The sequence below is a fragment of the Nanorana parkeri genome, unplaced genomic scaffold, assembly GCF_000935625.1.
Source record: "Nanorana parkeri isolate BGI_ZX_2015 unplaced genomic scaffold, ASM93562v1 scaffold900, whole genome shotgun sequence".
NCBI lineage: Eukaryota > Metazoa > Chordata > Amphibia > Anura > Dicroglossidae > Nanorana > Nanorana parkeri.
The window spans coordinates 99,283-126,966 of NW_017307168.1; the positions used below are offsets into that span (position 1 = coordinate 99,283).

At 40.1% G+C, this 27,684-nt stretch overlaps 1 protein-coding gene across 1 annotated transcript in view; it reads left to right on the forward strand.

Annotated features, from left to right (window-relative positions):
* Positions 1–27,684, forward strand: part of NCAN (neurocan) — a 107,366-nt gene that overhangs the window by 72,385 nt on the left and 7,297 nt on the right. The window contains exons 9-14 of the mRNA XM_018565916.1: positions 1,337–1,502; positions 1,785–1,936; positions 10,353–11,855; positions 17,930–18,046; positions 18,467–18,580; positions 25,167–25,325. Of these exons, the coding sequence (XP_018421418.1) occupies positions 1,337–1,502; positions 1,785–1,936; positions 10,353–11,855; positions 17,930–18,046; positions 18,467–18,580; positions 25,167–25,325 (2,211 nt within the window). The remainder of the gene's footprint in view (positions 1–1,336; positions 1,503–1,784; positions 1,937–10,352; positions 11,856–17,929; positions 18,047–18,466; positions 18,581–25,166; positions 25,326–27,684) is intronic.

A 27,684-nucleotide genomic window follows, 5' to 3' on the forward strand; every position in this document is an offset into this window, starting at 1 on the left:
AGATTTTGGTTTGAAGGCAAATGTTCATTGGTTGCTATACATTTTATACATCATCACTTGCCAACTGAATACGTACAGGATAAAATACACATACTGTGCATTATGTATTACACAATAGCAATTAGATTTAGTAGGAGAGTAAGAGGCTATTTAATGGCCAAATGCTTTACACACTGTAAATCTATGTTTCTGTGTAAAAGCCAGGATTAATTGTCCCCGAAGAACATCTCGCTTTGGGCAGAAACGTTGACAGGTTCTTTAATAAACACGTCCACCTAATCTCTTTGTTATTGTGGAGTGGCCATTGATTAAATGAGCACCATTCATCAGGCAAAGACGGGGGGGGATGGGGGTTTATATCGAAACAGGGGACAGAGGCATTCAGGCTTGAAATTAGTGTCAGGAAGATAGACTCGTTCCCATTTTTATGGCTATACTATATGTGTAAGTCTGGCCTTAAACTTCATCAATCAGGTCTAGAGGGACAGATATGAGATTTTAGTTATAACAGCCCTATAGCAAAAAGATCTATTATGTCAGAGGTGAGAGCACATGCTCTTATAGCCAGTTGGGCTGTGGTGGAAGAGGGTTGCTTTTAGGAGGAATACAGTGGCTGGTAATACTCGTTTAAGTAAAATATTAATCGCAGTCAATAATGCTTGCCAACTGCCAATTAATGGAGATAACACATTTGCCCCTTTTCACATATTTTCTCTAATGGGTTACAACAAACAGAGTCAGAGTTTGTTACTACAGCCAAGCCATTAAGGCGGGATTGGGGCTGGAGAACCTCGCATGTAAGTCCTATTTTTTTAAGCAAGCAATGAATGGAACATCATTACTTTCTAGATAATTAATACATTGCTCTTTGATACTCCATTTTACTGAGTACAGCAAGCATCATTTTAAAAGGCACAGCTCAAGCTAGGGACTTATCTCTTATTGGATGGCTCAGTCCATGGTTTTTATCAGACATAGTTAGCAGCAAAGAAGGCTGCTACTACTATGATGCATCTCTAGATAACAAATAGTATTCTGTAAATGCTTTGCTATGTGTAAAATGTTTAATTGTATTGTGTATAATATATTTGTATATATATATATATGTTTATATATAATTATTTTATTATTATTTATTTATTTTCACAGATTGGGTTACACAGGGTACAACGACAAGGGAAGCCAGACCATTTGTGCCCATTGTTGTTCATTGCAAATCCTTGTAAATTGATTCGCATACTGGCAAATTATAATGAGAACCCAAAATTCTCAAATCTCAACATGGGAAACAAACAATAACAACATGCACACACTAATATCTCATTGCTGTCGCCAGAGCTCAAGATATCACAAAGCACGCAAAGTGCAGGATCCTTGTTCAGGGATGGAGTGATAAGGAAAGAGCTTGCCTTGAGAATGTGTCAAGGGCTGGGAAGCAGTTATCACACCCTGCAATACTGCCAGCCAGAAAAATGCAAATATTGCATCCAATCTGGAGCACGGTAAAGCATGTGTAGCAGATAGGTGATAGGTGATTCCCATATGCTTTCAAGATTTACCCAGCTATCATGTGATCTAGAGTCCTTGCACAATCACCTTTCCCACTTTCCACACACACACACCAGACACGTTTGACATGGTAAGTGCCACCACCTGCAGTTTGTCAGTCAACTGGTCTGTTAGGCAACCATACACATACACACAGATCCCTGTTGCTGTCAATGAGATATGTTCCTGGCTGTGGCATGTATGATAGTTTCTATAGATTCTCACTAATCTTTTAGAACGGACAATCTGATTGTAAATCTGCAAAATGCAATCAGATTTTCCATCCGTCAGCCACTTGCTGCAATCACAGAAAACATGAGGGCGCAGCCACATGATGCAATTTCCCAGAGATTAGCAGAAAACTTACAAACCAAGCTCAGAGGCACAGGTAACAGTCTCTCTAGGAGTTGTAAATACTTTGCTTAGTACACAGAAGGCCAACTGTTTTATTTTATATTTAATATTCCAAAAATGCAGAATAGTGCATGGCAATATGATTATTATACAGGATTTATATATTGCCAAGAGTTTGTGCAGCGCTTTACAATATAAGGAAGACATTACAATTACAATACAATTCAAGACATGATGGTAGAGAGGGCCCTGCCCGTGAGAGCTTACAATCTAAAAGGGAGGTGCAAGTGATACATGAGGAGGTAGCTTTATGGGGATGAATTGTTTGAGAAAGTGATAGTTCAGTGGTTAGTTTGAGGAGGGATAGGCTTCCCTGAAGAGACGAGACAGTCGGAGTGGGAGATAGATGAACAGGTTGGGGCGTTCTATAGGATGGGAGAGACTCTAGAGCAGTCCTGGAGGCGAGCATGGGAGGAGTTGACAAGGGAGCTAGAGAGCAGGAGGTCTTTGGAAGAGCGGAGGAGATGGTTAGGGTGATATTTTGAGACAACATTGGAGATATAGCAGCGGGCAGAGTTGTGGATGGCTTTGTAAGTGGTTGATAACATTTTGGATTTGATCCTTTGGGTGAGTGGGGGCCCCTACAGAAAAATTAAGAGGGGGGTAGGAGTTAGATTTGTAGCTGACACTAAAGGAGCACTTAGATAGGCAGAAGGAGAACCATGGGAGGGCAGAGTCTTGAAGGCCAATCGAGTGGAGTTTTATGAGGAGTAGCGGGTGGTCAACTGTGTCAAAAGCAGCAGAAAGGTCTAATAGCAAGAGTAAAGAGTAGTGGCCATTGTTTTTAGTTGTTAGTAAGTCATTAGTGAGTTTTAAGAGGGCGGTTTCAATGGAGTATTGGGGGCGAAAGCCAAACTGTAAGGGGTCGAGGAGATTGTTATCAGTGAGTTGGTGGCTTAGGCGGTTGTAGATTAGGCACTCTAGGAGTTTGGAGGTGAATGGGGGTAAGGAGATTAGCCTGAGATTGTTAAGATTGGTGGGATCCAGTGTGAGTTTTTTGGGTATTGGGGTGATCAGTGCATGTTTTAGATGGGAAGGGAAAGATGCCAGTAGAGAGGGAAAGATTGAAAATGTAAGAGAGTGTAGGATAGAGCAAGAGGGTGACCGAAGTAGTGGTGAGGGAATATGGTCCGGGGGACAAGTAGTGAGGCAGGTGCCAGAGAAAAGTTCTGTAGCCTCCTATGTAGTGACAAGGTCAAAAGAGTAGGGTAACAAGTGCGATGGTGGGTCTGGTACGTTATTAGGGGAAGGTGACTGGACAGTGGAGATCTCATCCCGAATTTCATCTATCTTGTTTTTTAAATGAATGGCAATGTCTTGGGCAGTGAGTGAGTTAGTGGGTGGAGGCAGTAGGGGACATAGTAGAGTTAAAAGTAAAAAAGGGTTGACAAGGACTGGAGCAGCTTTAAACAGTGTGAAGTCTTGCAGAAATGTAGTTTTAGGTCACACTCACTCAAGAGCATGGCTATGTCTTTTAAGATTTCTGTTATCTCCAGTTTGCCATGGATGAAGTGGGCATGGCCTAAGTCTGCATGTAGTGAGGGGAGCCAAGGTGTCTAGGGAGGATGTGAGCGAGCTGTTGAAGACAGAAGTAGCCAGGTTGGGGTAGGACAGGGGTGAGATTTTGTCATAGAGGTAGTCAGTAGCAGAGTAGAGAATGGTTGAAGTGGTGAAAGTCTCTCCAGGTAACAGTGTGCTGATTAGGGGGATTCAGGGTTGGGGACAGGGTGAGCATGAAACTGACATGGTTGTGGTTTGAGAGGGGAAAAGGGGAGTTGGAGAGGTGTGTCCATTGTGTTAGGTCGAAAGAAGAGGTTAGGCTGAGAAGTTGAGTGATAGCTGGGGTGTTAATGTTAGTAGCAATATTGAAGTCTCCCAGAATGATAGTGGGTATTTCAGAGGTGAGAAAGAAATAATAATTAAAAACAAAATCAGATCAAAAACAAGAAAGAAAATGACATACACAGATATTGGCTATTTGCTATGAAACAAAAATGGGGAAAAAAACAGAAGTAAACTTTACCATTTAGCCAGTATCATTTTATCGTGTTGGTGGGAGCACGCCAGGAAAAGCCAGTAACCGCCTTGTTCAGAACAAGCTCTGGATGAATTACCTTGTGCATTTGCATGCCACTTAATTTTATAGGGGTAGAGATGTGGGTTGCATTCCTTTCGCTTGGGCAATCACCTTTGTGGGGTGGTACCCCTCAGACGTGAGGAAAGTTCTGAATAGGTCATAGGGCATCTGGACCATCTGGTTCTGATGGTTCATCCCAATCACAGCAAGTCCAAACACAACATGTCTGCTGTGGACAGGGTCCATATAACCATTTAGTTGGTTTCTAGGTTTTATAAGGCCAGGGCGTGCCATGCGGTATCCACATGCAGCTCATAGTTCATACTACAACTGTATAAGAAGGAATAACTCTCCTCTCCCTATATGTACAAGAGAAAAAACATATTTTCTCTTTGGCAAATGAGTAATAATCCCAGATGGTTTTGTACCCCAGTAGTCACAGAGTGTGAGAGGATTGTTTTGATAGGTTGCCCCTAGTGAGGTGATAATTGATTACCTTTATCTGTAGCCACAAGCCTACAAGATCCTGTTAGAGACTTATTAGCTGCAAAGTGTTAATTACACAGATCAAGATGCCTACTCAGATTCTGGTACCACATTTGACATTTGTCTATAATACTGAACTGAACTCCTTGGGTGAATAATTTTTTATATATATAGAAATAAACAAAAAAACTATTGACAAAAAAAGACTCAAAACCATTATAGTTACCCTTGCATTGCCTGAAAACAAATATGGTTCTGTAAAAACATGCTTAAAAGGGTCTGTTAGCTACTATTTTTTAACGACTCAGTTAGAGTTTCAATAAAATGGAAAATGATGATAAACAGTTGGATTTGCACCTGCTCCCTGACCACATCCTCTTACATATTGTTCCCTGCAGGCATATTAACCATTTAGCAGTGAGTGGGTGTATCTAAGCATACAGTCATGTTGTCAATGGACCAGGGATGAAAAAAAATATTTTACCAGGGCCCTTTGTTCCCTAGGTCCGCCACTGCAGTGAAGAGTCTGTGTGGCTTCACGCAGGCCACACAGCAAAGGTCCCAGAGGAGTGGGGACAGGTAAGTATAAGACTTAGGAGTTGTTAATCTAAATCAAATCAATATTTGGTGTGACTGCCCTTTGGCTTAAAACCAGCATCAATTCTTACACTTGTACAAAGTCAGAGATTTTGTAGGATTAGAGTCAGGTGTATGAATAACCAATTATATGAAGCAGGTGCTAATGATCATCAATTTCATATGTAGGTTTAATCACATTCATTAACTGAAACAGAAATAGCTGTGCAGGAGGCTTACAACTGGGTGAGGAGCAGCCAAACTCTGCTACTAAGGGGAGGTTGTGGAAGACAGTTTTATGTCACAGGTCATACACCATGGCATGAATGAGCATGGCAACAAGACACAAGGTAAGTTATAAGTTATATATCGGCAAGGTAAATCGCAAATATTTCAAAGCTGACTGAGGTTTCAAAATGTGCTGTTCAAGCCCTTTTGAAGAAGCACAAAGAAACAAGCAACATTGAGGACTGTAGACGCAGTGGTCAGCCACGGAAACTTAATGCAACATGTAACACATCATGATTACTTCCCTTCGACATTGGAAGATGCCCAGCATTGCCATCAGCACCGAACTGGCACAAACCAGTGGGACCTAGGTATACCCATCTAATGTCAGGAGAAATCTGGCCAGAAGTGGTCTTCATGGAAGAATTGCAGCCAAAAAGCCTTACCTCTGATGTGGAAACAAGGCTAAGCGACTCAACTATGCATGAAAACATAGAAACGGGTGCAGAAAAATGGCAGCAGGTGCTCTGGACTGAGGAGTCAAAATTTGAAATATTTGGCTGTAGTAGGAGGCAGTTTCTTCACCGGAAGGGCTGGAGAGCGGTACAATAATGAGTATCTGCAGGCAACAGTGAAGCATGGTGGAGGTTCCTTGCAAATCTGGGGCTGCATTTCTGCAAATGGAGTTGGAGATTTGGTCAGGACCGATGGTGTCCTCAATGCTGAGAAATACAAGCAGATACTTATCCATCATGCCATAACATCAGGGAAGCGTGTGATTGGCCCCAAATTTATTCTGCATCAGGACAATGACCCCAAACATACAGCCGATGTCATTAAGAAGTATCTTCACTGTAAAGAAGAACAAGGAGTCCTGGCAGTGATGGTTTGGCCCCCAAAGAGCCCTGATCTCAACATCATCCAATCTGTCTGGGATTATGAAGAAACAGAAGGAGTTGAGGCAGCCTACATCCATAGAAGAACTGTGGTTAGTTCTTCAAGGTGTTTGGAACAAACTACCTGCCGAGTTCCTTCAAAAACTGTGTACAAGTGTACCTAGAAGAATTGATGCTGTTTTGAAGTCAAAGGGTGGTCACACCAAATATTAATTTGATTTAGATTTCTCTTCTGATCATTTACCTTCCATTTTGTTAAGTGATAAAAAATAAACTATTAACACTTATTTCTGAAAGCATTCTTACTTTCCAGCATTTTTTTGCACCTGCCTAAAACTTTTGCACAGTACTATACAGGTGAAACTTGAATAATTAGAATATCGTGCAAAAGTAATTGCAGTAAGTGCTGCAAAAGGGGCCCAAACCAAGTACTGAGTACATATGCATGCTTGTACTTTTCAGAGGTCCGATATTGTTCTATGTACAATCCTTGTTTTATTGATTGCATGTAATAATCTACTTTTTTGAGGTTGTGGATTTGGGGTTCTTGGGGTTTTCATGAGCTGTAAGCCATAATCATCACAATTATGACAAATCACGGCTTGAATTATCTTGCTTTGCATGTAATGAGTCTATCTCATATATTAGTTTCACCTTTTAAGTTGCATTAGTGAAATAAATGAACTTTGCACGATATTCTAATTATTCGAGTTTCACCTGTATATATATATAATTTTTAAATGCTTCTTCACACTCTCCATGTTCAGACAAGCCACGTTTCTGTTAGACCTGTACCCATCAATGTGCTTCATTCAGTTCTGCATTGTGCATTTGCTGTTTTGTCTCTCATTTGCCCATTAGTCTAGTTAACTGAAAGGAAATTGGTACAATATGCCCAACCTGTGGTTGGACAGGGCTCCTTCTGCTGCACATCACTTGGAAGCTACTAAGGAAGTCCTGTGTATACACAAAAAGATTGGTCAAAAACTGAAGTTCATCATACTTTAACATTTTTTTAAAATGAAAGTCTAAATCCGATTGTCATCCGAAGATAAAATAATTGACATGAAATGCCCTAAAACCGGCAGCTTTAGAATTAGCCTAGTACCAAGATGGCATTTTAAATAAGTAAACACAATATACTGCAGCCTCATGACACAATTAAAATGTCTAACAGGTAATGTATTTGTTGTCAGAAAAGCCTGTGTAAGATGTAAGCTGAGTGAAAAATAATACACGTAATATAGCTGTCATGTATTCGCATGAGCCTAGTTAATTCTTAGCAAATCTTTTACTAATCCGGGATAAGTAAAACTGGTGCCTGCATCTTGGGAACATATGAGGGTTTAAGATGCCAGGGTAGAAACATAAATCTCAACCTGCAGAACAGAGTTGTGCTTGAATGTCACAAAATGATGGATAAATGGGCTACAGAAGACTTCCAAGCCATTTATTAGCACTTAAAGTACGGGGAAAAAACAAATCTTGTGTCATTCATACACAAAGCTTTTGTAACGGTTATAAGACTATCTGACAGTACTAATTGGGAAGAACGTCCATTAATATGTATTGTTTTATCACATATTGTGCAGAACAATGAATTCTACTGCACTAAGGAAAACCTGTACTAACAGAAGTGCAGAGGATACAATTGCTGACCTCTTTCTGAAAATGCTAGCTGTCTGGCTGTCTTCTGGTACGTTTAGCATTTTTTTTTCTTACACGAACCCATGAAGCAGGGAGGTGCAGTCAGGGGAGGCAGGTAAGGCAGAGCTTCACCAAGTATAATGGAGGAAAAAGCTGCTTGTGTAACCTAACTTGGTGAGGCAAGAGCTGTTACATCCTCTACTCTGTGTTAGAGACGTGAGCACTGTGGATGGCTTGGACCAATGGCAAAGCGCCATTGGTCCGAGCTGTCCAATAAAAAAAACACTGAGGACATCGATGTCGATGCCTCAGCAGTGACTCACCAGTGACGAGCTAGTGAGGGACAGGGCGGGTCCTCCCTGTCTCCTCCATGTCTCCTCCCTTCCTTCTCCCCACATAGCGTGGCTACCAAGCTTTTGGGTGTGGCTTCGGCTGGATGGGGGCAGAGCTTTGGCAGGACAGGGTAGAGCTTCGGCAGGCTGGGAGATGCCTCACCCAGCACACAAGGCACGGCACGTCACTGCCATGAAGGCAATTACTATAACTATGATTTCAGGTAGAAATCTAGGCTATATAAATAGTGTCTAAATACAAGCGGCAGGTGTACAATATTGTCTACATACAAGAGGCAGGAATCTTGGCATCCTTTGTGCATTTCTTTCAGATCTTTTTAGTAGTTAGGCATGAAACATCTCCAGCACTTTACCACTGCACAGGAGTTTCCTGTAATATAGACCAGTCACTGCTGCTCTCTCCTCTTGTTCAGGGTGACCAGTCTTGTCTCCGCCCTCTCTCCTGTAGTTTCCTGTAGTAAGTGGACGGGCCCCACCCACAGCTCTGCTCTCTGCATCAGTGATGATGCCTTTAGGCATGGAGAAGAGTGCTCATCTACACATAGAAGATATAACAAAAACTTAGGGTAGATACAGTATGTGAGTATAACTTCCGAGGTCCCGAGATTATGCTTTTAGCCTGCAGTTATAGTGAGGTGTATTTGTCCTGTAAAATTAGATTTCAGACATTTTGTAATGGCAAAGGGTATCTTGCATGTCTATGGGATATACTATATTCTTTATTAAAAGCATAAGGCAACTTCAAAACAAAAGTTTACTCCATTAAAATGCAGTTTCGGCCCAAAACACATGATATACAGCTACATAAATATCAAACTCTTCACAGAATTACGGCTTCAAAGAGGAACCCTTGGGCAACAAACAAACTTATCATCACAACAGGAAGCGTCTAACCCTTTTTAATATTAAAGGAAACCTGTCAAGAGAGAATTATGGGGGCTGCAACTGCTGACCTTCTTTTGGAATTGCTAGTTATCATTCTGATGCTTTGGCATTAAGATGTTCTGAATCCCTGACCTAGAACAAGCAGGATAAGGTATCCTGCCTTACTCATATTTTATTTTTTTGGATCTAACTCACAACTACTGAAAGCAGACACAGCCATGCTATTCAGAATGAGGCAAATAAAGTCAGCCTACCATGAGAGATATACTTTTACATTTAAATGATGCCATCACCTTGGTTGTCATGATGATCCCCTAACTGAATTACTCATAAGACACTGGCCCTGCACGGGTATACATCTAACATTGAATTTCTAATTTTGCTCTGCTATATATACGATTGAACGTATGTGGTTATACCTTTTGATAAGTGCATAATAAATACCTGTTAACCCTGCCTGTTAATTCCAGTGAGCTGATAACAATATGTGCTCTCTGTCTCTGCTGACTGTTGTTAGTTAGCTGTGTTATTAGTTATATCTGTGAACTGCAGAATACCTCCCCTTATGGAGATGAAGAGGGGGGGATGCGTTCTGTAGTCTTGTTCTTGAGTGACAAAACTGCTCCCAGGTGGATATAGATAGGTGAGTGTGTGTTGTTACCCTAAGGCCTCATTCATACTGCTTAAAGTCGGCCCGTACAGATCTGTGCGGTGTGCACGGCCGTATCGAGCCGTTCCCCAGAAAGACAGGTGCTGCGTGTGATTGTACGCAGCAGCCTGTTCTTCTCTATGAGAGGACAGAGCTGTACGCTCACCTGAGCTGCACATCCATGCGGGTGCGGGTGTCCATACTCGTACGCAGACAAAATGGACCCTGTCTGCGTCCAAGCACGGACACCCGCACGAATGTGCAGTTCGGGTGAGCGTACGGTGGCGCTAACGGCCGCGTCCTCCCATAAGAAAAACAGGCTGCTGCATGCAATCACACGCAGCACCTGTCCTTCCCGGGAATGGCCTGATTCCCGGGAAGTTTACATGCATATATTTATTACACTTTTAATAAGTGAACAAATACATGTATGGAATTCGAAGAAGCTTAGCATGTTCTCCTTAATACAATTTGTTTGTTTTCCATGGTCATACATTCTTTATTTCATGGGAAAATGCTTTACTGTCCTTGTTTAACTGAAAGAAATGGAATTGTTTAAAAACTAAAATTTATTTCTTTGATTTGTTGTGCAGGACTGACTGGTTTGAAAAGACATGAAAAAGCAGAACACCTACCAATGATGCCATCATATCAAGATGCCAGTGTTACAGCAGTAGTTGAAAACCAGCCAACAATGCAGTCACCAACAGAAGAGCCTCATGAAAAGAAGATAGTAGAACAATATGCTATGACATTAAATAGAAGCCAAGATTTATTGGACCACTGGCTTCCTACAGTTACGGAGCCTCATGCAGGACACCATTCGTTCACTGAAACAACTCCTGCAAATGTCACTGAATTTCCTTTACACATTATCAAAGACTCAAAAGTACCCAAAAGTTGGATTAGTGCAGGTGACAAGCATAAGGAGCCAATTAATGGAGATAGCTCAGAAGTACTGTCAGCTAGAGGACATAAGGCCATAGAGGGAGAAGATGTTGAGGGGTTTTCAGGGGATCTTATAGTAAAAAATGGTAGACATTTATCATTAGAAACTCCCAATCCCATTGATTCAGCCGTAACAACACAAGGTTCTGATCATTTTTTATTCCCAGTAACAAAACTTTCAGACACAGTATGGGGAACTTTTGAAACGGGAGAAAACCTATATACTAATTTCCAAGAACGGCAAGGCAAAGAAAAAACATTTTCAGAGAAGCTAGCATTATCTTTTCAAAAGAATAAAACAGATGAAGCGCATAACTCCACTGACTTGAGGCTGTCAGCAACAAACATTCCTGAAACTATCTTTGGGCACAAGAATTCTGATTTATTAAATGCACTTCCAAAATCAAATGATGACATCTACCACAAAAATGTCAAAGCAGAAGCAATACAGAAAACAACTTTGTCGCCATATCTTACAACTAGCAACCAGAAAGGATCCATTGGGTGGCAACAGGATGTATCTTCACATACTACAGAAGCCCCTGAAACTGTACTTACTGAAACAGAGAACCAAACTACAACTGTTATCCACCATGAAACTGTCACTCAGAATCTAGGCTTTGAGAGTAAAACCATCTCAATACAGAGCATAAAAGATACATTTTATGAAGCCCAGCATGTAACTAGTGAAGGTGGTAGAAAGAACACAACAGCTGATGAAAGCACTGAGTCAGTTCCAGAAAGTGAACACATTTCTGTAACCAACTCATTTACAACAGACTCAATCTTGGCGACAGAAGACAGGGTAACAGTTGCCCATGGAACACCAAGACCTCATTACAATTTTATCTCAAGGTCACCTTTAACATCCATGGACAACCTGAAAAAAGAAATGGCAAATAGGGATATGGGAGCAATCACACCAAGCCCATCTCTCATTTATAGAGCAGACCACCATGATGATATGCAGGGGTTTTCTGATCAATCTTCTTATGAGTCTACTATTGCATCTGACAACACTTTTATCTTTGGGCCTACAGCAGATAGTGAGATGGAAGAAACATTATCTCTGGAGAAGGAAGAAGATCTAGGAAGTGGTAGAGAAGAAGACAGTACGCAGTGGCTTATTGAAGGTCATAGTGCACAAGGTAAATCTTTATGTAGTGTATATTTATTTTTTTATGCATTCTATATATTTTTTTTTTTTTTTAAATGTAGCGTAAAGCAATTTTCAGAGCTTTACCACTGCTTGTCTATTGCCTTGCTGTATAGACAACATTCAAACACATGCATACAAGTAAAAACAGATGTACATTTTGCTAAACTAAGATACTCATGCATTAACATACCATTATACTAATTCAGACCTTAATGGTCAAGTAGATTCCTTTATGTAGGGTACAAAAAAATTAAAGTGGTAAATAAGAGGATATCCCAGTGGTCGGTAAAAATGCTATCAGGAACAGATTTCTAGTAATTGTTGTTTCCATGGCCACTTTATTTGTGCCCCATGCTATGAAAACATTAAAGGGTCATTCACACCAGCAGCTGCACTACAATGCACTGTCTAGGCACACTGCACTGTTTACTTTTTTGGGGGGGGGACTTGAATTCTATGGGCACAGCATGGTGCACCGAAAAAAAAAGTACTGCATGCACACACCACCACAATGCAAGGGAGAAATATATTCCTCTAAGTGTTAAATGTACACATTACATACTTAGCTTGTATGTACCAAACATAAAATAAAAATAAAACATTTTGGAAGCTAGGTCCTTTTTAAATGCTGAAAAGCTAATTGTTTTGAAATTGGCTATGCATAAAGTATTTCATAGAGAATTAGCTGTGAGATAGGGGGAGATGCTGGCTGGATACAGTAAAGGGCCCTAGTAAGTACAGGGAAGTGAAAAAAATGGTGCCTACTAAAGACTGCCATGCAGGAAAATATATCTGGACATAACGTTCTCTAAAAAATAATTTGGCTTCTCTTGTGCATAGTAGAATTCATTAAGAAGATTAAAAATCACACATACAATACAATTGGAACTGAAAACGTAGACTCCCTATTTGCATAAAGAACAGTAAAAGGTAGTTCTGCTTAGTAATATATTTGTACTGCAGCTGCACTTATTTTGTTACAGTCCTCGTGCATCAATCTTTCTGAGACTATAAAGATGACTTGGTAAAGTCATGGAGATTGGTTATATACAATTAAAACAAAAATGAACAAATGTGAACACTAGAAGCCAATTAACTTTCCACTGCGTTGTGCTTCGGTCTTACAGTAAGTTCAGCATTTGGAGGCTAACACTGTATCCATATGTCCAGGTGACACAGTTTCTATAGCAACCATGGTTATTCTGTGTGCTTTCTGCTAGTCAAGAAGGGAGAATATTGCTACAGCACTCTGTTAATAAGGCCCTGTGAGGCAATTCCAAGAATGCCATAAATTTAATGTGTTAAAAAAATGTTTTGGGCTCTCTGTAAATATTCCCACAATAATAGCTTCATTTTTATCCATATAGAGTGTTGCCATTTGTGGTAGTGGCTCTGTCCAAGGTGATGACTTCAGCTACAGCAAGCACTCATAAATGTATCATAGTTATTACTATTTAATGGTTTGTTTTATTATACCATACAGTATTTATAACTGGTGGATATTTATGTCTGTTTTGTTTCAGATAAAGGCTGACAGAGTAAATTCTCTTCTTTATGATTAACAATTGTTTATAATTACATGGAACATGCACTAATGAGCACCAAAATGGAATGCTCAGCACTTTTTCCTAGGTTGGTGCTACCCACTGTGGGGTGTACAAGATCCATTGAAACCAAATTACTTATGGGACTGTAGGCAGCACTCCTTATCAACCATTATTAAACTTTAATAAAATACAGGAACACAATTTGGAGTTCAAATGGCCACGGTCCTTTACTATTGGCAAGTTAACTGAATAAATATTCTACAAATTAAAATGTATTCAAACATTCCTTAGAAAACATTTGAAACTCACATAAATAAATTCAGTCACTGACATTCAGTCAAGATGACTAAGGGGTCTATTCACAAAGCTGCCGAGGGCAGCCGAGTGAATGACCGATCAGAAGTGAAGTGAGCCACAGTCAACCCTACACCCCCCCTCCCCCTTCAAATTCTGAATATCAGAAGGAGAAACCATTAAGAATTACATTTTTCAAAGGATTTTTTTTTTTTAATTCTCTTTCTAATGTAATTTAACATGTTTGAATACAGGACAGTCAAGCAAGAACAAACAGGGAATATTTCTGTAAATACAGTATATTAATAGTGTGAGGTATAGCCAGATTAATTTGGTAAAGATCTTTTAAGGTGAAAGACTGTATCCACAGTTTTTCTTTTACCTATGTCATTACCCCAAGGTGAAGCACTAAAATATAAGAGAGGGTGGGGGTTGACTATACCTGAAGCTGACTGGCAAGCGCATTAAGCAAATAATGTGTTCTCATGGCTTTCTGTCCAAACATGACGTGGTTGGACATATCAGGTGCCAATCCTAAATACTCCTTATAGCTCCTTCTGGAAGCCTGTTTGTTATCTTATCTATTTAACTTGAACAGGTACTATCAGAGAGGGGCCTAAAAGCAGCTGACTGAGCTTGTGCACTTCTCTTTCCTTGGTGACACTTCAGATGATATTCAGACTGACATTTTGGTGGATGGTGTGCATTTGTCTCCTGTACCATGTAACCCTGATGCCAAGGGAGGGGATCCAGCCTGTCCCGCTGGGACACAGGGCAAGGCTCCATTGAAACACTTCTAGGATTGTCCCTCCCCTGGTATACTAAATAGTATATATGGCAATGTGATTTAAAATAAATTTACACTTACTAATGAGTTCATAACTGCATTAATGTGTGTTATTTTGTATCTGTCTGGAGATCTGCTTTAATAAGTGAGTACAAAGCCTCTGCTTACCCATAGCAGTGTGTGCAGACTATAACTATTATACATACTCCATTTCTTCATAAATATGTAAATCCCTCAAATTCCATCAATCTTTTTTTTAAGGTTTTTCTTTTATGAATGTATCCAAAATAGTTTGCATTGTTATCTTGATAGTTTTCACTCCGCCAACATTTCTTTGCTAGTTCCCATTTTTCATTTGTCTTCTTATTTTACTATCCACTTTTCTCTCTAGTCATTTGTCTCTTTCCTATTTTCAGCATCTATTCACTTCTCTTTCACTCCAGAGTCTCATTTATCACTGTCCTTGTCACAAATACTATTTTTTCCCCATTGTCCTCATTTCTTGCTCCTGTCCAAATTCTCCCAGCAACTTTGTTCTCAGAAACAAAAGCAGAACACCAGACAGTAACTCTTTTATTATTTTTCTCACTAAGATATCCCAAAACTTTACAATTTTTGATGCTGAAATATGTGAGTGTCTGGTCTGAACTATGACTGCAGAGATTTTAATGATTTCCCTGATAAACATGTTCTGCACTTGTATATCATTGTAATTGTCTTATTAAAGGCTTTGTAGAAAATATACTACAGAGGACCTGCAAGGGTGTGGTAGCTATTATTTGCAAGGTATTAGATTTTCCTTATATCTCCATTTTCCACACAAAACAAGTGGGAAGCTTTTGAGTTCTAACCTAGCCTACTACATGGTGTCTGGCTTTTTCCTAGTTCCTATACTGCATTCATAATAAAGTGGCAAAATCATTTGCAACATTTGGCAGTCTTCATTCATGTTTGAACACTCATGGTGGCTGTAACATTAAACATAAAGAGAGATGATATTATCACAGATATGTTCATGATTTAATGTTCAGCAGTATGGGCAAATGTTCACAATTTAGAATTTGAATAGGTAACTTGGGTTCTGGACATTTTAGGAGCTAACAAATTAGCTGCTAATGAGTCCCTGACAGGAACCTGACGCATGGGCTGTAAATAAATGTAGAGAACTCTTACCTTGCTGGGAAGTGGGGGGGGGAGGGGGGAGCTATGGGCAAGCCATTAAGGGGGCCTTTAAGACTCTGCTGCTGCTAGACTCCAAACTGTATGCATTGTTTGTCACTATCCAAAAATCAAGGGGAATATGTTTCATTTATCATAAAATGTAAAGTAGAAAGATGAGAGTTTTCTTTCTTCTGATAATACGCATTATAAGTTTTCTGCTAATACAAAATAGTATGTCCTGACCCTAAATAGCAGCCTTGGGACTGGTTTTATGGACCCTTTATTGGCAGCCATGTCATGTTTGGGCACGATCGGAATGATGCGCTGGTGTCAGAAATTCTGATTCCAACCTGGCCATGAGAACCAGCTGGTCCATACAACCTATGGCCACTTCAGCGGCAAGAACTTTCCTCACAGTGGGTAAAGTACCATCTTCAAAGGCTATTAACCAAGGGCGAGAGCCTGCCCTGCATCTAAGCCTTTATAAATTATGTAGCATTAAAAAAACTGTAAAATTTGCCCAGAGCTTTTTCTTAACAAGGCATATTGATGGGATTTTTGGTGTGCTCCAACACTGCATTGTTTATTTCTGTTGTTTCTCACTTTTTATTTCATAGCCAATTGCCAATATTGCTGCATGTCATTTTCTTTCTTACCTTTTTGTAATGTTTACTTTTGTACATATTTCTATGAACTGCTAGCGTAGGGATATTAAATAGGTATAAAAAAGAACTCCTAGAAAGATTGTTGCCTTATATTACTAGCAGCTGTATGCTCAGTTATCAGGAATCTGGGTGTGTATGGTTGACTAGCAAACAAGTCAGCTGAAAAACTCCAAGTGGTGGCAAGTTACCGTAAATTGTTTGTATGGTGTGTATGTGTGTGTGTGTGTGTGTGTGTGTGTGTGTGTTGTGTGTGTGTCTGTGTATCTGTGTGTGCAGTGGGAAAGTTGAAAGTGCTCCAGGATTCCAGCTAACCGGATAGCTTGGGAATCTCAGCAACATGTGGGAATCATCTAGCTGCTACACACCCTGAGAGTACATCAGATTGTATTCGACATTGTATCTGACCATGTGTGTCTGGCAAGCTAGATTTTGACGACTCTTCCTGTAGTGGTGGCTGCTGGCATTGCAGGCTGTGATAACAGTTTCACAACCATGTTTTACCTTTTCTATGACAAACTCTGTTCACAGTCTTACTCCACTAAACAAGGCTCTCAATCTGGTTAACAAATCGCTGTGGGCATGATTCCTTGACAGCTGTACATGACAATATTCTTGAAGTTATTATTAGCTTTCGATTGCAAAGACAATGAAGCAGAGCAACCACCCAGCAGAGGTTTTGATAATCTTACCTATTTTTCTTTTGTTTTTGCGATTTAAACCAAGTTGAAAGTGGTTACAGCTGCCTGAAAGTTGCCATGTATAAGACCAGCATTACAGTGACAGGTGTATTGATAGCACCCTGTTATTATCCATAGGTTCTGATACATTATCATTATTATACCTTTATATTTGAACAACATCAATATTTGCAACATGCAGATTGTTACAATATACCTAACGCCTAAGTCATTGCTTCAATCAGACTACAGTAGGGAGTGGTTAAAATTCTTATTAGGATTTTTCTTGTCATCTGTGTTCCATTGTGAAGTGAGGGAAAACTCCTCCTAGATACTTGTTATTGGAACTGGGGTCCCTATTGGAAAATGTCCCCTATATTTATTTTCTGCTGATAACCTAATATTTTTAATTCTCCCCCACTTACGTTTACATTGATCACCAGGACAAATAGAGAGAGAGAGAATGTCCCTAGTGGAGACACAGGTGGTGATAAATGTGGTTTTAACCTTTCCACACTACATCCAAAACAGTAGCATTTTTTTACAAAGTTACTAATTACATTACCCAGTAATTGAGAAGAACCAAGTAGACTTAAGTTTGTACTGTAAGGTTTGTAAGGTATGTTTACTTGTTTCAATTTAAAAAAAAAACTAGTTTTACAACATGTACATTATTACATTATTATGCATCTGTTATATATAATATCTATATTGATAGATAGATATATATAGGGATATATATATATATATATTATAAACTGCTTTTTGTGTGGAAGGAGCAACTTTATCCAGTGTTGTTTGACTAGCTTTAGTGTCCTCTAGGTGTAGTTATTGATTGGCTTTCAATTTTATTTTACCCCTCATCCTATGTATTTTGAGGCTTTTTTAGTGATTGTATATTGTCAGTGACCATTTGTTTCCTTTTCTTTTAGGGGAACCTCAGCCTTGTGTCCACAGCCCTTGCTTGCATATGGGGACCTGTCAGTCTAATGGAAGCACATACAGCTGCATCTGCCACAAAGGCTATACAGGAGAAAACTGTGAAATTGGTACATACCAAGCATTAATATTAAACATAAAGCTGACCTAGACTGTGCAACTAATATGTGACAGCCTTTCAAATAATTATTATAAAATAAAGTGTTTGGGGGCTTGCTCAGTGCAGCTGTTAAAGGCTAATGTGTTAAGCACATAAGAGTAACCCATAGCAGATTATCACATTTTATTTTATCAGAGTTAGAGCAGTGATAGATAAATCCATATTAGCTGGAATAAATTACTGATTTAAGCTTCATCATGTCATTTTAATATATATATCCTTTTTCGTGAATGGATGGGCTAAGTAAAGGACTTAAGATATGTGCAGAAAATGCTGCACTGTACACACATATGGGTAGTCAAACAAAGGCAGACATACACACATTTCTTCTACGAGCTCATTTTAATAGCCACATATTTTGTCTCAACAGATATTGATGAATGTTTATCTAACCCCTGCCAGAACGGAGGAACGTGCATTGATGAAATAGACTCATTCCTGTGTTTGTGTTTACCAAGCTACGGCGGAAGCACATGTGGCAAAGGTGAGTCAGTAGCAAGGAGAATTTCAGATTTTTAATAAACAAGACACCTAATGGCACATCAGAGCTTCTATATTGCTTAACCAACTCAAAATAGATCGTCAATTCTATATACTGTGTACAGATAAATTCTGGGCACACTGCTCTGCTAAACAAATATATTCCGTCCTTTAAGTTAAAGTAGCTATACTCAGTCCATTAAAATCACAAGGGATTTAAAGTGATATTAAAGGTTTTTAAGCTATTTCAAATGCTGATAAAATCACTTACAATTGATGCCGCTTCTTGAACTTTCTAAAGTTTTTGTTTCCTGCATAATCAGCTGGTCCCCTAAGCACTGGCCCTGATATCCTGTTTTAGGATGGGTAATTTCCATTGAAGACGCAGAGAAGGAGTTTAAGTATGACCAGAGAAGAGCGTGCACACAACAGCTGGAGCAAGAAGAGACAAAGAGGGCTTAGATGGCAAATTGGAGAGGACAACACAGAGAGCATAGGGATGCAGAAGAGACAGAGAGGAAGCACAGATGATGTTGAAGTGAACAGTACAGCTAAACACAGAGAGGAAGTGCAAACAGAAAAAAAAACTAAAAGCAAAGCTAAAGAACTGATGGGCACACATGGGGAGAATTACAAATTAGGCACAAGTTTGCAGTTAACAACAGGAAGCAAAAGAACCAAATGATTAGCATCTATTGAGAAGTCAGTCCAGATTAGGATGCAATGGGTAATAAGCTACACAGAGCATCTAATGAGCACAAACCTCGAGGATCATAGTGAATGATCTAAATCCACAGGCAAGTTTTTTAGCCTGTTAGGGACTTAGGTATATTTTTGTCCAAAATGAAAATGTCCATTAACATTAAAAAAGAGAAAAACCAATGAAAAATATACTGAATGCAAACCATAGGAAACTTGTTTCGGGGGGATTAATACTGTAAGCAGTGGAACGCAGTAGAACATGAAAGAATAAGATAAAGAGACTAAATAGAAGATGATGTAAAAGGGAGAGGGAGATTAGAAAGCTGTCTCAGTCAAACAAAATAGACTGCCTAACTTGATAATTTATGAGTGTGCCACTTTCAAATCGATACTCCTGCAGAGGGAGAAAGGAGGTGAATATAAATGGGGGCTACCACCACACACTGCAAGAGTTAACTGCTTGTTTTCGTCTAGGGAAAAAAAATATAAAAAGTTATACTCATCTGAACCTCGGAGTCGGCTGGCTGCTACTCCTCCTCCACTTGGCATCCTCAGCGATGGAATATCCCTCAGTGTCCTCACGTCTGTTACACTTTATAGAACATGACTCACAGGACCTTAGACCACCACAGTGGAGGGAGAGCGAAGCTCAAGGGAGCGGTCTATACTTTTTTATTTTACACCCTAGACAAAAACTAGCACTTATCCCTTGCAGTGCAAGGGTAGCCCCACTGCTAGGGTTAAGTTCATCTTAGTGGCCAAGTACAGTAACACTTTGCCTATTATAAGATGCAGTCTTGTCTATTTGGGGTTGAGGTTTCATTTTTCTGTCCATTCAGATTATTTGACTGCTGATTGCATTGCAGCATGTCATTAAATCCTGACTTGTCCTGAATTTGTGATCTGAACCTGGTTTACCTTCAGCTTTTTGTGTGATTCATATTTGTACAATCACCATTTACAACTTTTTGTAACTCAACCAAATAAAAGAATCCCATGCTTACCCCGCCCTACTCTCACCGCAAGTGCAGATCCATACGGGTCCGGCTCGGACACCCGCACCCGTGCGGACCCCCGCAATGGACACCCGTGCATGCAGCACAGAGCTGTACGTGCCGGCCTTTTCTAGTGTGAATAAGGCCAAAAGGTGAGAACGGTGGCTATTATACCTAAGACAGAACCTTGTGGTGTAAAACTATCTATGCTATAACTATAAACTAGCTATCTATCTTACTTTAATAAGTAACATGATAAAAGCAAATGTGCATACTAAGAAGGAAACTTTTGCATTGCCAACGGCTTTCTATTAATAAACTCATACTGTCACAAAATAACTGACAATTAGCTATACTAGTATTGAAGGTTGATGTGTAAATCTGAAACCTCTGTGCATTACATTCCTCCTGCTACAGTTTTCCAAGTGTATTTCCATTTTGTGTTTAGAGGATGTCATGTTTCAGTCTTTCTCAAATTCTCTACTGTCTCACTACTCTTCACTTTTTTGGCATTTACGTACTTTGGAAACTAGCACAGCTTTTCCTCAATCATGCAAATTTTTTTCTTCAAGGAAAATCTGTTATAGGAGAAAAGCTTGTGCTGCCGTTCCGACCCCCTTTAAAAATGCTATATGCTTGGCTGACCTGCAAAAAGACTGACCTAATAAAAGGTGCAGATGGGGAGACTGGAAATTCCAGCCTATGAATTTGTTACGGATTGATTTACTAAATTGTGAGTCAAGAAACTAACATTTGACTCTGGGATTTAAGTGGCAATGCAAGATGTATGCAGGCCTTAGGCCTTTAGGCGCCCTGTGCGAGAAAGCTTTACAGTGCCCCTCAGTGACCACACCCCTCAGTAACTGCACCCCTCAGTGGCCACATCCATTTATCCAATACCTGCACCATTTACAGCCCCCTATTTTAATAAGCCCCAAAGAAACAGATTAAAAAGTATGATAAAAATAAAACTTTTATTCAAAGGTTTTAAACTTGGCCACGCACAGAGCCGCTTGGCCATCCTGGATTTGACAGCTGGCAGCTCTGCAATCTTCTCCCCGCTTGTCCATCCCGATGACAGTGCTCCCTCCTCTGCCAGCTTCAGCACTCCATTGCTCATTTGAACCCCGCTGCCTTTGCCCATACAGGCAGGGGAGAGCAGCGGAGATCCACAGAGAAGCTGCAGGCTGTGCAGCCCCTCTACTCCCTGCTGCCCCGAGGCCATGGACTAGGTGGCCTTGTGGGGAGTCTGGGAATCCTTGTTGGGAATCCGGCCCTGCCTGCAGCTTGTGTCATCCAGCCGCACAGCTTGTACACCCCAAAGTCCGGCCCTGAAGGTATGCATAGTAAAATCATTGCTGGATAGAGATCTGCCAGCATACTACACACATTTGTTGGAACCAAGTGCTTACTATCATCTCACTTTTTTAACCAATACGGTAGCTAGGATTCCACTATTTACATGTTAGCATTGTTGGTGAAAATTTGGTAGCACGTATGATTTTCCTGACAAATATATTTAACAATAGGTTTGCCTTCTACACTTTTTTCTGCAGCTCAAAGACCAGATTGCTGCAGTGGTAGAGTTCGGCATTTTTAATGTTCAATAGTACAGAAAAAAGGAAGGGGTGTGAAATAATGGACCACTGTGCTTCTGATCCAAATTGCACGTTTAATGCATTTTCCAATGTGTAACGATTGTACATTTTCACGTGTGGACATTGTCATCAATAGGCCCTATAATGTGCATTTCAATGCACAGATGTGTATTTTAAAACCATTGCAAACTTGTGTGCAGGGGTGTCCCTAGACTATTAGCCACCTGAGGTGGGTGGGAGGGGGGTGGATGGTGCACATGATCAGTGGGGGGTCGGAGTGCATGTGGAGAGTAGGACACTAACAGCCAGGCGAGGAGATGTGTAAGAACTCTGTGGCGCTGTGGCCAGCGTCCCACCGAGCTCCTTGCAACCAGTGATGTGACCTGTTGCCAGGAGCTCGACCGGATGCCGGCAATAGTGTCCCAGGTTGCTAAGAGCTGGGCGGGGAGATGCAGAGCCCTTACACATCTTCCTGCTCGGCTCTTAGTTACCTGGGACACTCTGGCCAGAAAGGGAGCGGCAGGCACAGTGCAAACATAGCCTGCTGCCCCCCACATGATCCAAAGTGATGGCATGCAGGCTGCTTCATTAAGGTATGGCCTTGCTTGTGTGCATGCTTTGTAAGCTTTCTGAAGAAAATCATCCAGGCTTTAATTGCTGCTTCAAATGCTAGTTGGCTGACTTTGTAATTCCACAACTGCTACATGTAGGGTTGCCACCTTTTTTTCCATCGAAACCCGAACACTCTAGCGACACACGGAAATTTTCTTGGAAGAATGATTTGCGGCTTTTTCATATGTAAATAGTGCCACCCCTTCATATGTAAATATCACAGTTGAGACTATTTTCAGTGGGGGGCCAGAAGCCCCTATCTTAATTTTGGTTTCGCCTGTGTGCCTGACATCTTGGGGGTGATTTACTAACCTAAACACACACACACACCAGGTGTGTGTGATTTTCACACAGCAAAACGTATTTATCAACCAAAAAGTCTCTATAAGCATATTTCCACTAATGCCATATATGGAAAAATCATGCACATGATGCATATATAATGCTGCTTCACAGTTTAGACAAAAATGGTTAGCTCATGCATTTACATTCCTGCATTCATCAACGCAAGCAACATAACATAGAGCTAATTTACACCACATTACCTTGCAATTCATTGCAGGGCTTTGCACAACACACCTGCTGGGTGTGTACACACTACAAAGGTGTTTCGATTCCTCCCATAGATCATGCTGGGAGGGAACACACTACAGAGGTGTATACACGTTCGTGGTGTGTTTAAAAGGTTAGTAAATCAACCCCCTTGGGGGTGATTTACTAACCTAAACACACACACACACCAGGTGTGTGTGATTTTCACACAGCAAAACGTATTTATCAACCAAAAAGTCTCTATAAGCATATTTCCACTAATGCCATATATGGAAAAATCATGCACATGATGCATATATAATGCTGCTTCACAGTTTAGACAAAAATGGTTAGCTCATGCATTTACATTCCTGCATTCATCAACGCAAGCAACATAACATAGAGCTAATTTACACCACATTACCTTGCAATTCATTGCAGGGCTTTGCACAACACACCTGCTGGGTGTGTACACACTACAAAGGTGTTTCGATTCCTCCCATAGATCATGCTGGGAGGGAACACACTACAGAGGTGTATACACGTTCGTGGTGTGTTTAAAAGGTTAGTAAATCAACCCCCTTGTGTCCGGGTTTCTGCTGCCATGAAACCCGAACACAGCATTCAAAACCCGAACTGTCCGGTTGAATCCTGGACAGGTGGCAACCCTAGCTACATGCCTGGCTGTCATGCTGACTGTCTAGCCTCAATATTTGAGGTACTAACCAAGAACATGCATGCAAATATGGACATCTGACTGGTCGGCATAATAGCCAGGCTATCAGCATTTTCAGAAAGGCAACCTAAAACATCCACTAGTATAGTAACTCATAATATTACAAGATTGAGGATATTGTTTTAATGAAAAAAATCATCTAGTGCTTTGATATTAATATATTGTCAAGTATTTATTTCGAGTGACTCTGATCAGCAAGGCGAATAAACATTTAGCTCTCTTTTTAAGGTCAGAGGACACTTGCCCATCCTTTGTGCCCTTTAATCTATTGCAAAAATCATACAGATCTGCAGGTTTAAAACGATTGAATTGAGCTGTGCAGTTGCTTTTTAGCAACTTAGTACAGTCAGCAGTGATTCGGATGTTGTGCATAATCAGCTCCCTACAGTAAAACTTCACTCGTGTCAGCATTTAGGCCAAGTGTCTGTGTCCTTCCCTCCCCTTATGATGTGACCCGCGTGATCTGCACTTGGAACTGGACAGCTGTGCTGAGAATTATACGGTTACCCATAATGTGGGAGGCCTGCAAGAGTGTACCCTTAATTGGCAGATAGAGAGATACTGATTATGTGCATTTATTGTGAAAACATAACCTAACAGATATACATAGATATCGACTCAATAATCCCCATTATTTTTCAACTCACGTGTTTTTGGTATCACTCTTTGGAACATAAATGTAAACTGCTCCTTATTTGATCATACCATGCTTTATTTGAATTAGCATAGTTAAAGGGTATCTGTGGTCAAAAACTAAAAATAAATCTGTATTTCTACTTTCTATTTCAACTGCAAATGTTCTTGAAGCTAAACTGCAGGAAAAATGTTTGGGGACCAGGAGAAGTCATATAATGTACCCCTAACGATCAGTTTCTAATGGTCAGATAGCTGCTGGCTACTGTATTAATCCTATTTTCATTAATGCCAGATATTACTCAAAGCATTTATTTCTGGTAATGCAAGTGAGAGTTCTGGCTCTTATACAGTGTGAACATTATGTCATATAGCTGCACCCTATTCTCTCCCCATTCAGTCACAAAAAGACCTGAATTATTTTCAGGGAATCCAAGGCATTCCGGACAAGAGGAGATCCTGTTCTTTATCCGCTCCTTCTCTTCCCCTAATCGTTTATAGGTCACCTTGCATTCTATGAAAAGAATACAAGGCTTTTTGTGAATGGACAATGAACAGCACAATGCTAACGTCACAGCTCCTTTTACATGGATATATCTATTTTGCAAAGGCATTTGATGCACACAAAGTGGATTTATATATTTGTTGTGGCTATTGAGGAACATAATTAAATAAGAATTATTTTGCTCAGAGTCTAGCTTTAATGGTTCAAACATATTTTGCTTAAAGTCAAAATCCATATTGGTTAATGCTGAAGTGCTGTTTATTTCTTATTTCTTTTAGATACAGAAGGCTGCGATCATAGCTGGCACAAATTTCAAGGATCTTGTTACAGATACTTTCCCCAGCGGAGGCCGTGGGAGGAAGCAGAAAGAGACTGCCGGAGGAGATCTGGCCACCTCACCAGTATCCACTCTCCTGAGGAACAAGCTTTTATCAAGAGTAAGCCTGTCCATATACACTCATCCACTTACTGTACTTTGTACATTGCTACTTCTACTGTTAGTGAATATGAATGTAAACCTCACAGAAGAATATATATTTAACACATTAAGTATGAGCAGATTATATATACCGCATAGACTTAAAAATGTATAACGCTGTATGCTCATTACAAAAAGCCAAAAATGATTAACTGTCAACAGTTGCTGTTCATCATCATAGTTGCCTATCTCTGTGACTGTAAGATCCTGACTGAAATAGTAACCTCTAAAATTGAGCACTGGTGCATAGCACCTTCTGCTAGGAGACTGTCTGGCTAGAGGAATATGTACTTTTGATGCAAATTTGAAGTTATATAGCTTGTTGGGCTAACTTAGTTGGTGTAGGTCATGTAAGTGGTCGATATTTCTTTTACAAAACTTTATTACAAGTTTTAAGTGCATTTTAACCTCTTGCCGTCCGCCCGTAGTAAAAAAACGGACGGACGGCACTGCAGCATCTGCGGGTTGCCGTCTCCAGACGGCAATAGTACTTACAGTGTGATTATTTGAATATGTATATAATCCAGTCAGCCCTGCCCTGGGAACCTACAACCAGCTTTCATAGTTGTCAGCTATGCCTGCCGCATAAATCTTACTGTGGGACCATCACTTTGATAGTTTTTCTTTCACAGTGATAACAAATAGTAAACTTTAGCAGAGCTGGTGACCACAGCTGGTATTTGCATATCATAGCACTCCAGTGTTCAAAGCTCATTGGGAGTGCTCTCCGCAGAAAATCTTAGGTGCCTTCTGGAGGTGCCTTCTCTACATAGAGGGTGGTGGATTTTTCTCTCTGTCTCTCTCTCTGTCTCTCTCTGTCTCTCTCTCCTTTTTAATACATTTACTTATTGTATATGTACTCTTTACTCACTACATTATATAAACTATATTGGCATCCAGAAAGTGAATGCTACAGGACTAGGACTACGCTATGGAATCTCACTTTTCTAGATGTTCTTTCCTTTTTAAAAAAAAAATGTTCAATGGCAGCACTCTCAGAACATAAATAAATGCCATTGATGCTCAGAGACTGGCCTGCAACCCCACCATCTCTTAGGAATTGTTAAATGTCTTGATGTGTTTCATGCTGTTAAGCTTAGTCAGAATGCTATTATGACTAAGTGCAACATCGCAAAATGCATCAAGGCATTTCATGTCTGTATGTGGTTTTTGAAATAAAGCCTCCCAGTGTTCTACTTCTTATGTGGACTCTTTTTTTTTTTGGCATGGCGACACTGTTGTGTGGTCCCCCGAAGAAGGTCCCTGGCATCTTAATACTAAGGGTCTCTTCTCAATTTATAGTATGCAAGAAGGACCATGTTAGCAAGCTGATGTGACAATGAGCAGGAAAGACTATTCCTAAACCCACTCATGCTCAGTTAGTGTAATGTGGGTCCTGGAGCTGTATGTGATTAGCAACTAAGATTTTTTTTCATTACTTCATGTATTGGTTACCTACATACTTTGTGATGGATGTACACATATTTCATAACTGCTCAGGCAAATTATTAACTGTTTGCCAGTCATAGCAAGCACCTGAATATGGTAACATCTTCCTCCCTCCTCCCTCTCTGCCCAAGGCAACCATAAACCCTGAAAGGGTTTTGATTAGTTACAGTGCCAGTGCTATTAACATTAATAGCGCTTATGCTGTCAGCCAGACAGCATAATATCCTTGTTACCAGTTCATGGTCTACATTCCCTCTCTTTATTATCAGTGAAAACATGAAATGTAATGCTGCCATGTGCCAGGTAGATAAATTTTAATGCAGCTTGATTTCATGATCACAACGGTAATTACACTTCAACTGGAAATTGGGAAGTAGTATTTTTAAACAAAATTTACTGTACAAATAAAATTCATTAACACAAGGTTAAACTGCATTATTGTATGCCTTATCCAATCCTGTTAATAAATATAATATAAGTAAATAAAATATTTACATTCCATAATAAAGCACTCTATCTATATGAACTCTGTGCAGATGTAGCAAAAATAACATGGAATTTGTGTAATTGCTTTGCTTCAAAGCTTCAGTATAGATGCTTTGTTTTAGATCATGCTGTTTCTTTTCATGTCTTTCACAAAACAAAATACTTATGTGAAAAGCATAGGATAGAAGCTGCTGTGGTCTGACTCCCAAGTCACATACAATTTCTGGGTTACAGAGCAGTATTACATTTTTATTTTGGGTTGTTTTTTTGGAACCCCTGCACATATACAGGTACATTCGACAAGAGAGTTTAAGGTGGAGGGCTTACAGGGGATTTTAGAGAGGAGTCGCAAAGGCTCTCTTTTGCTCATACTAACAAAAAAA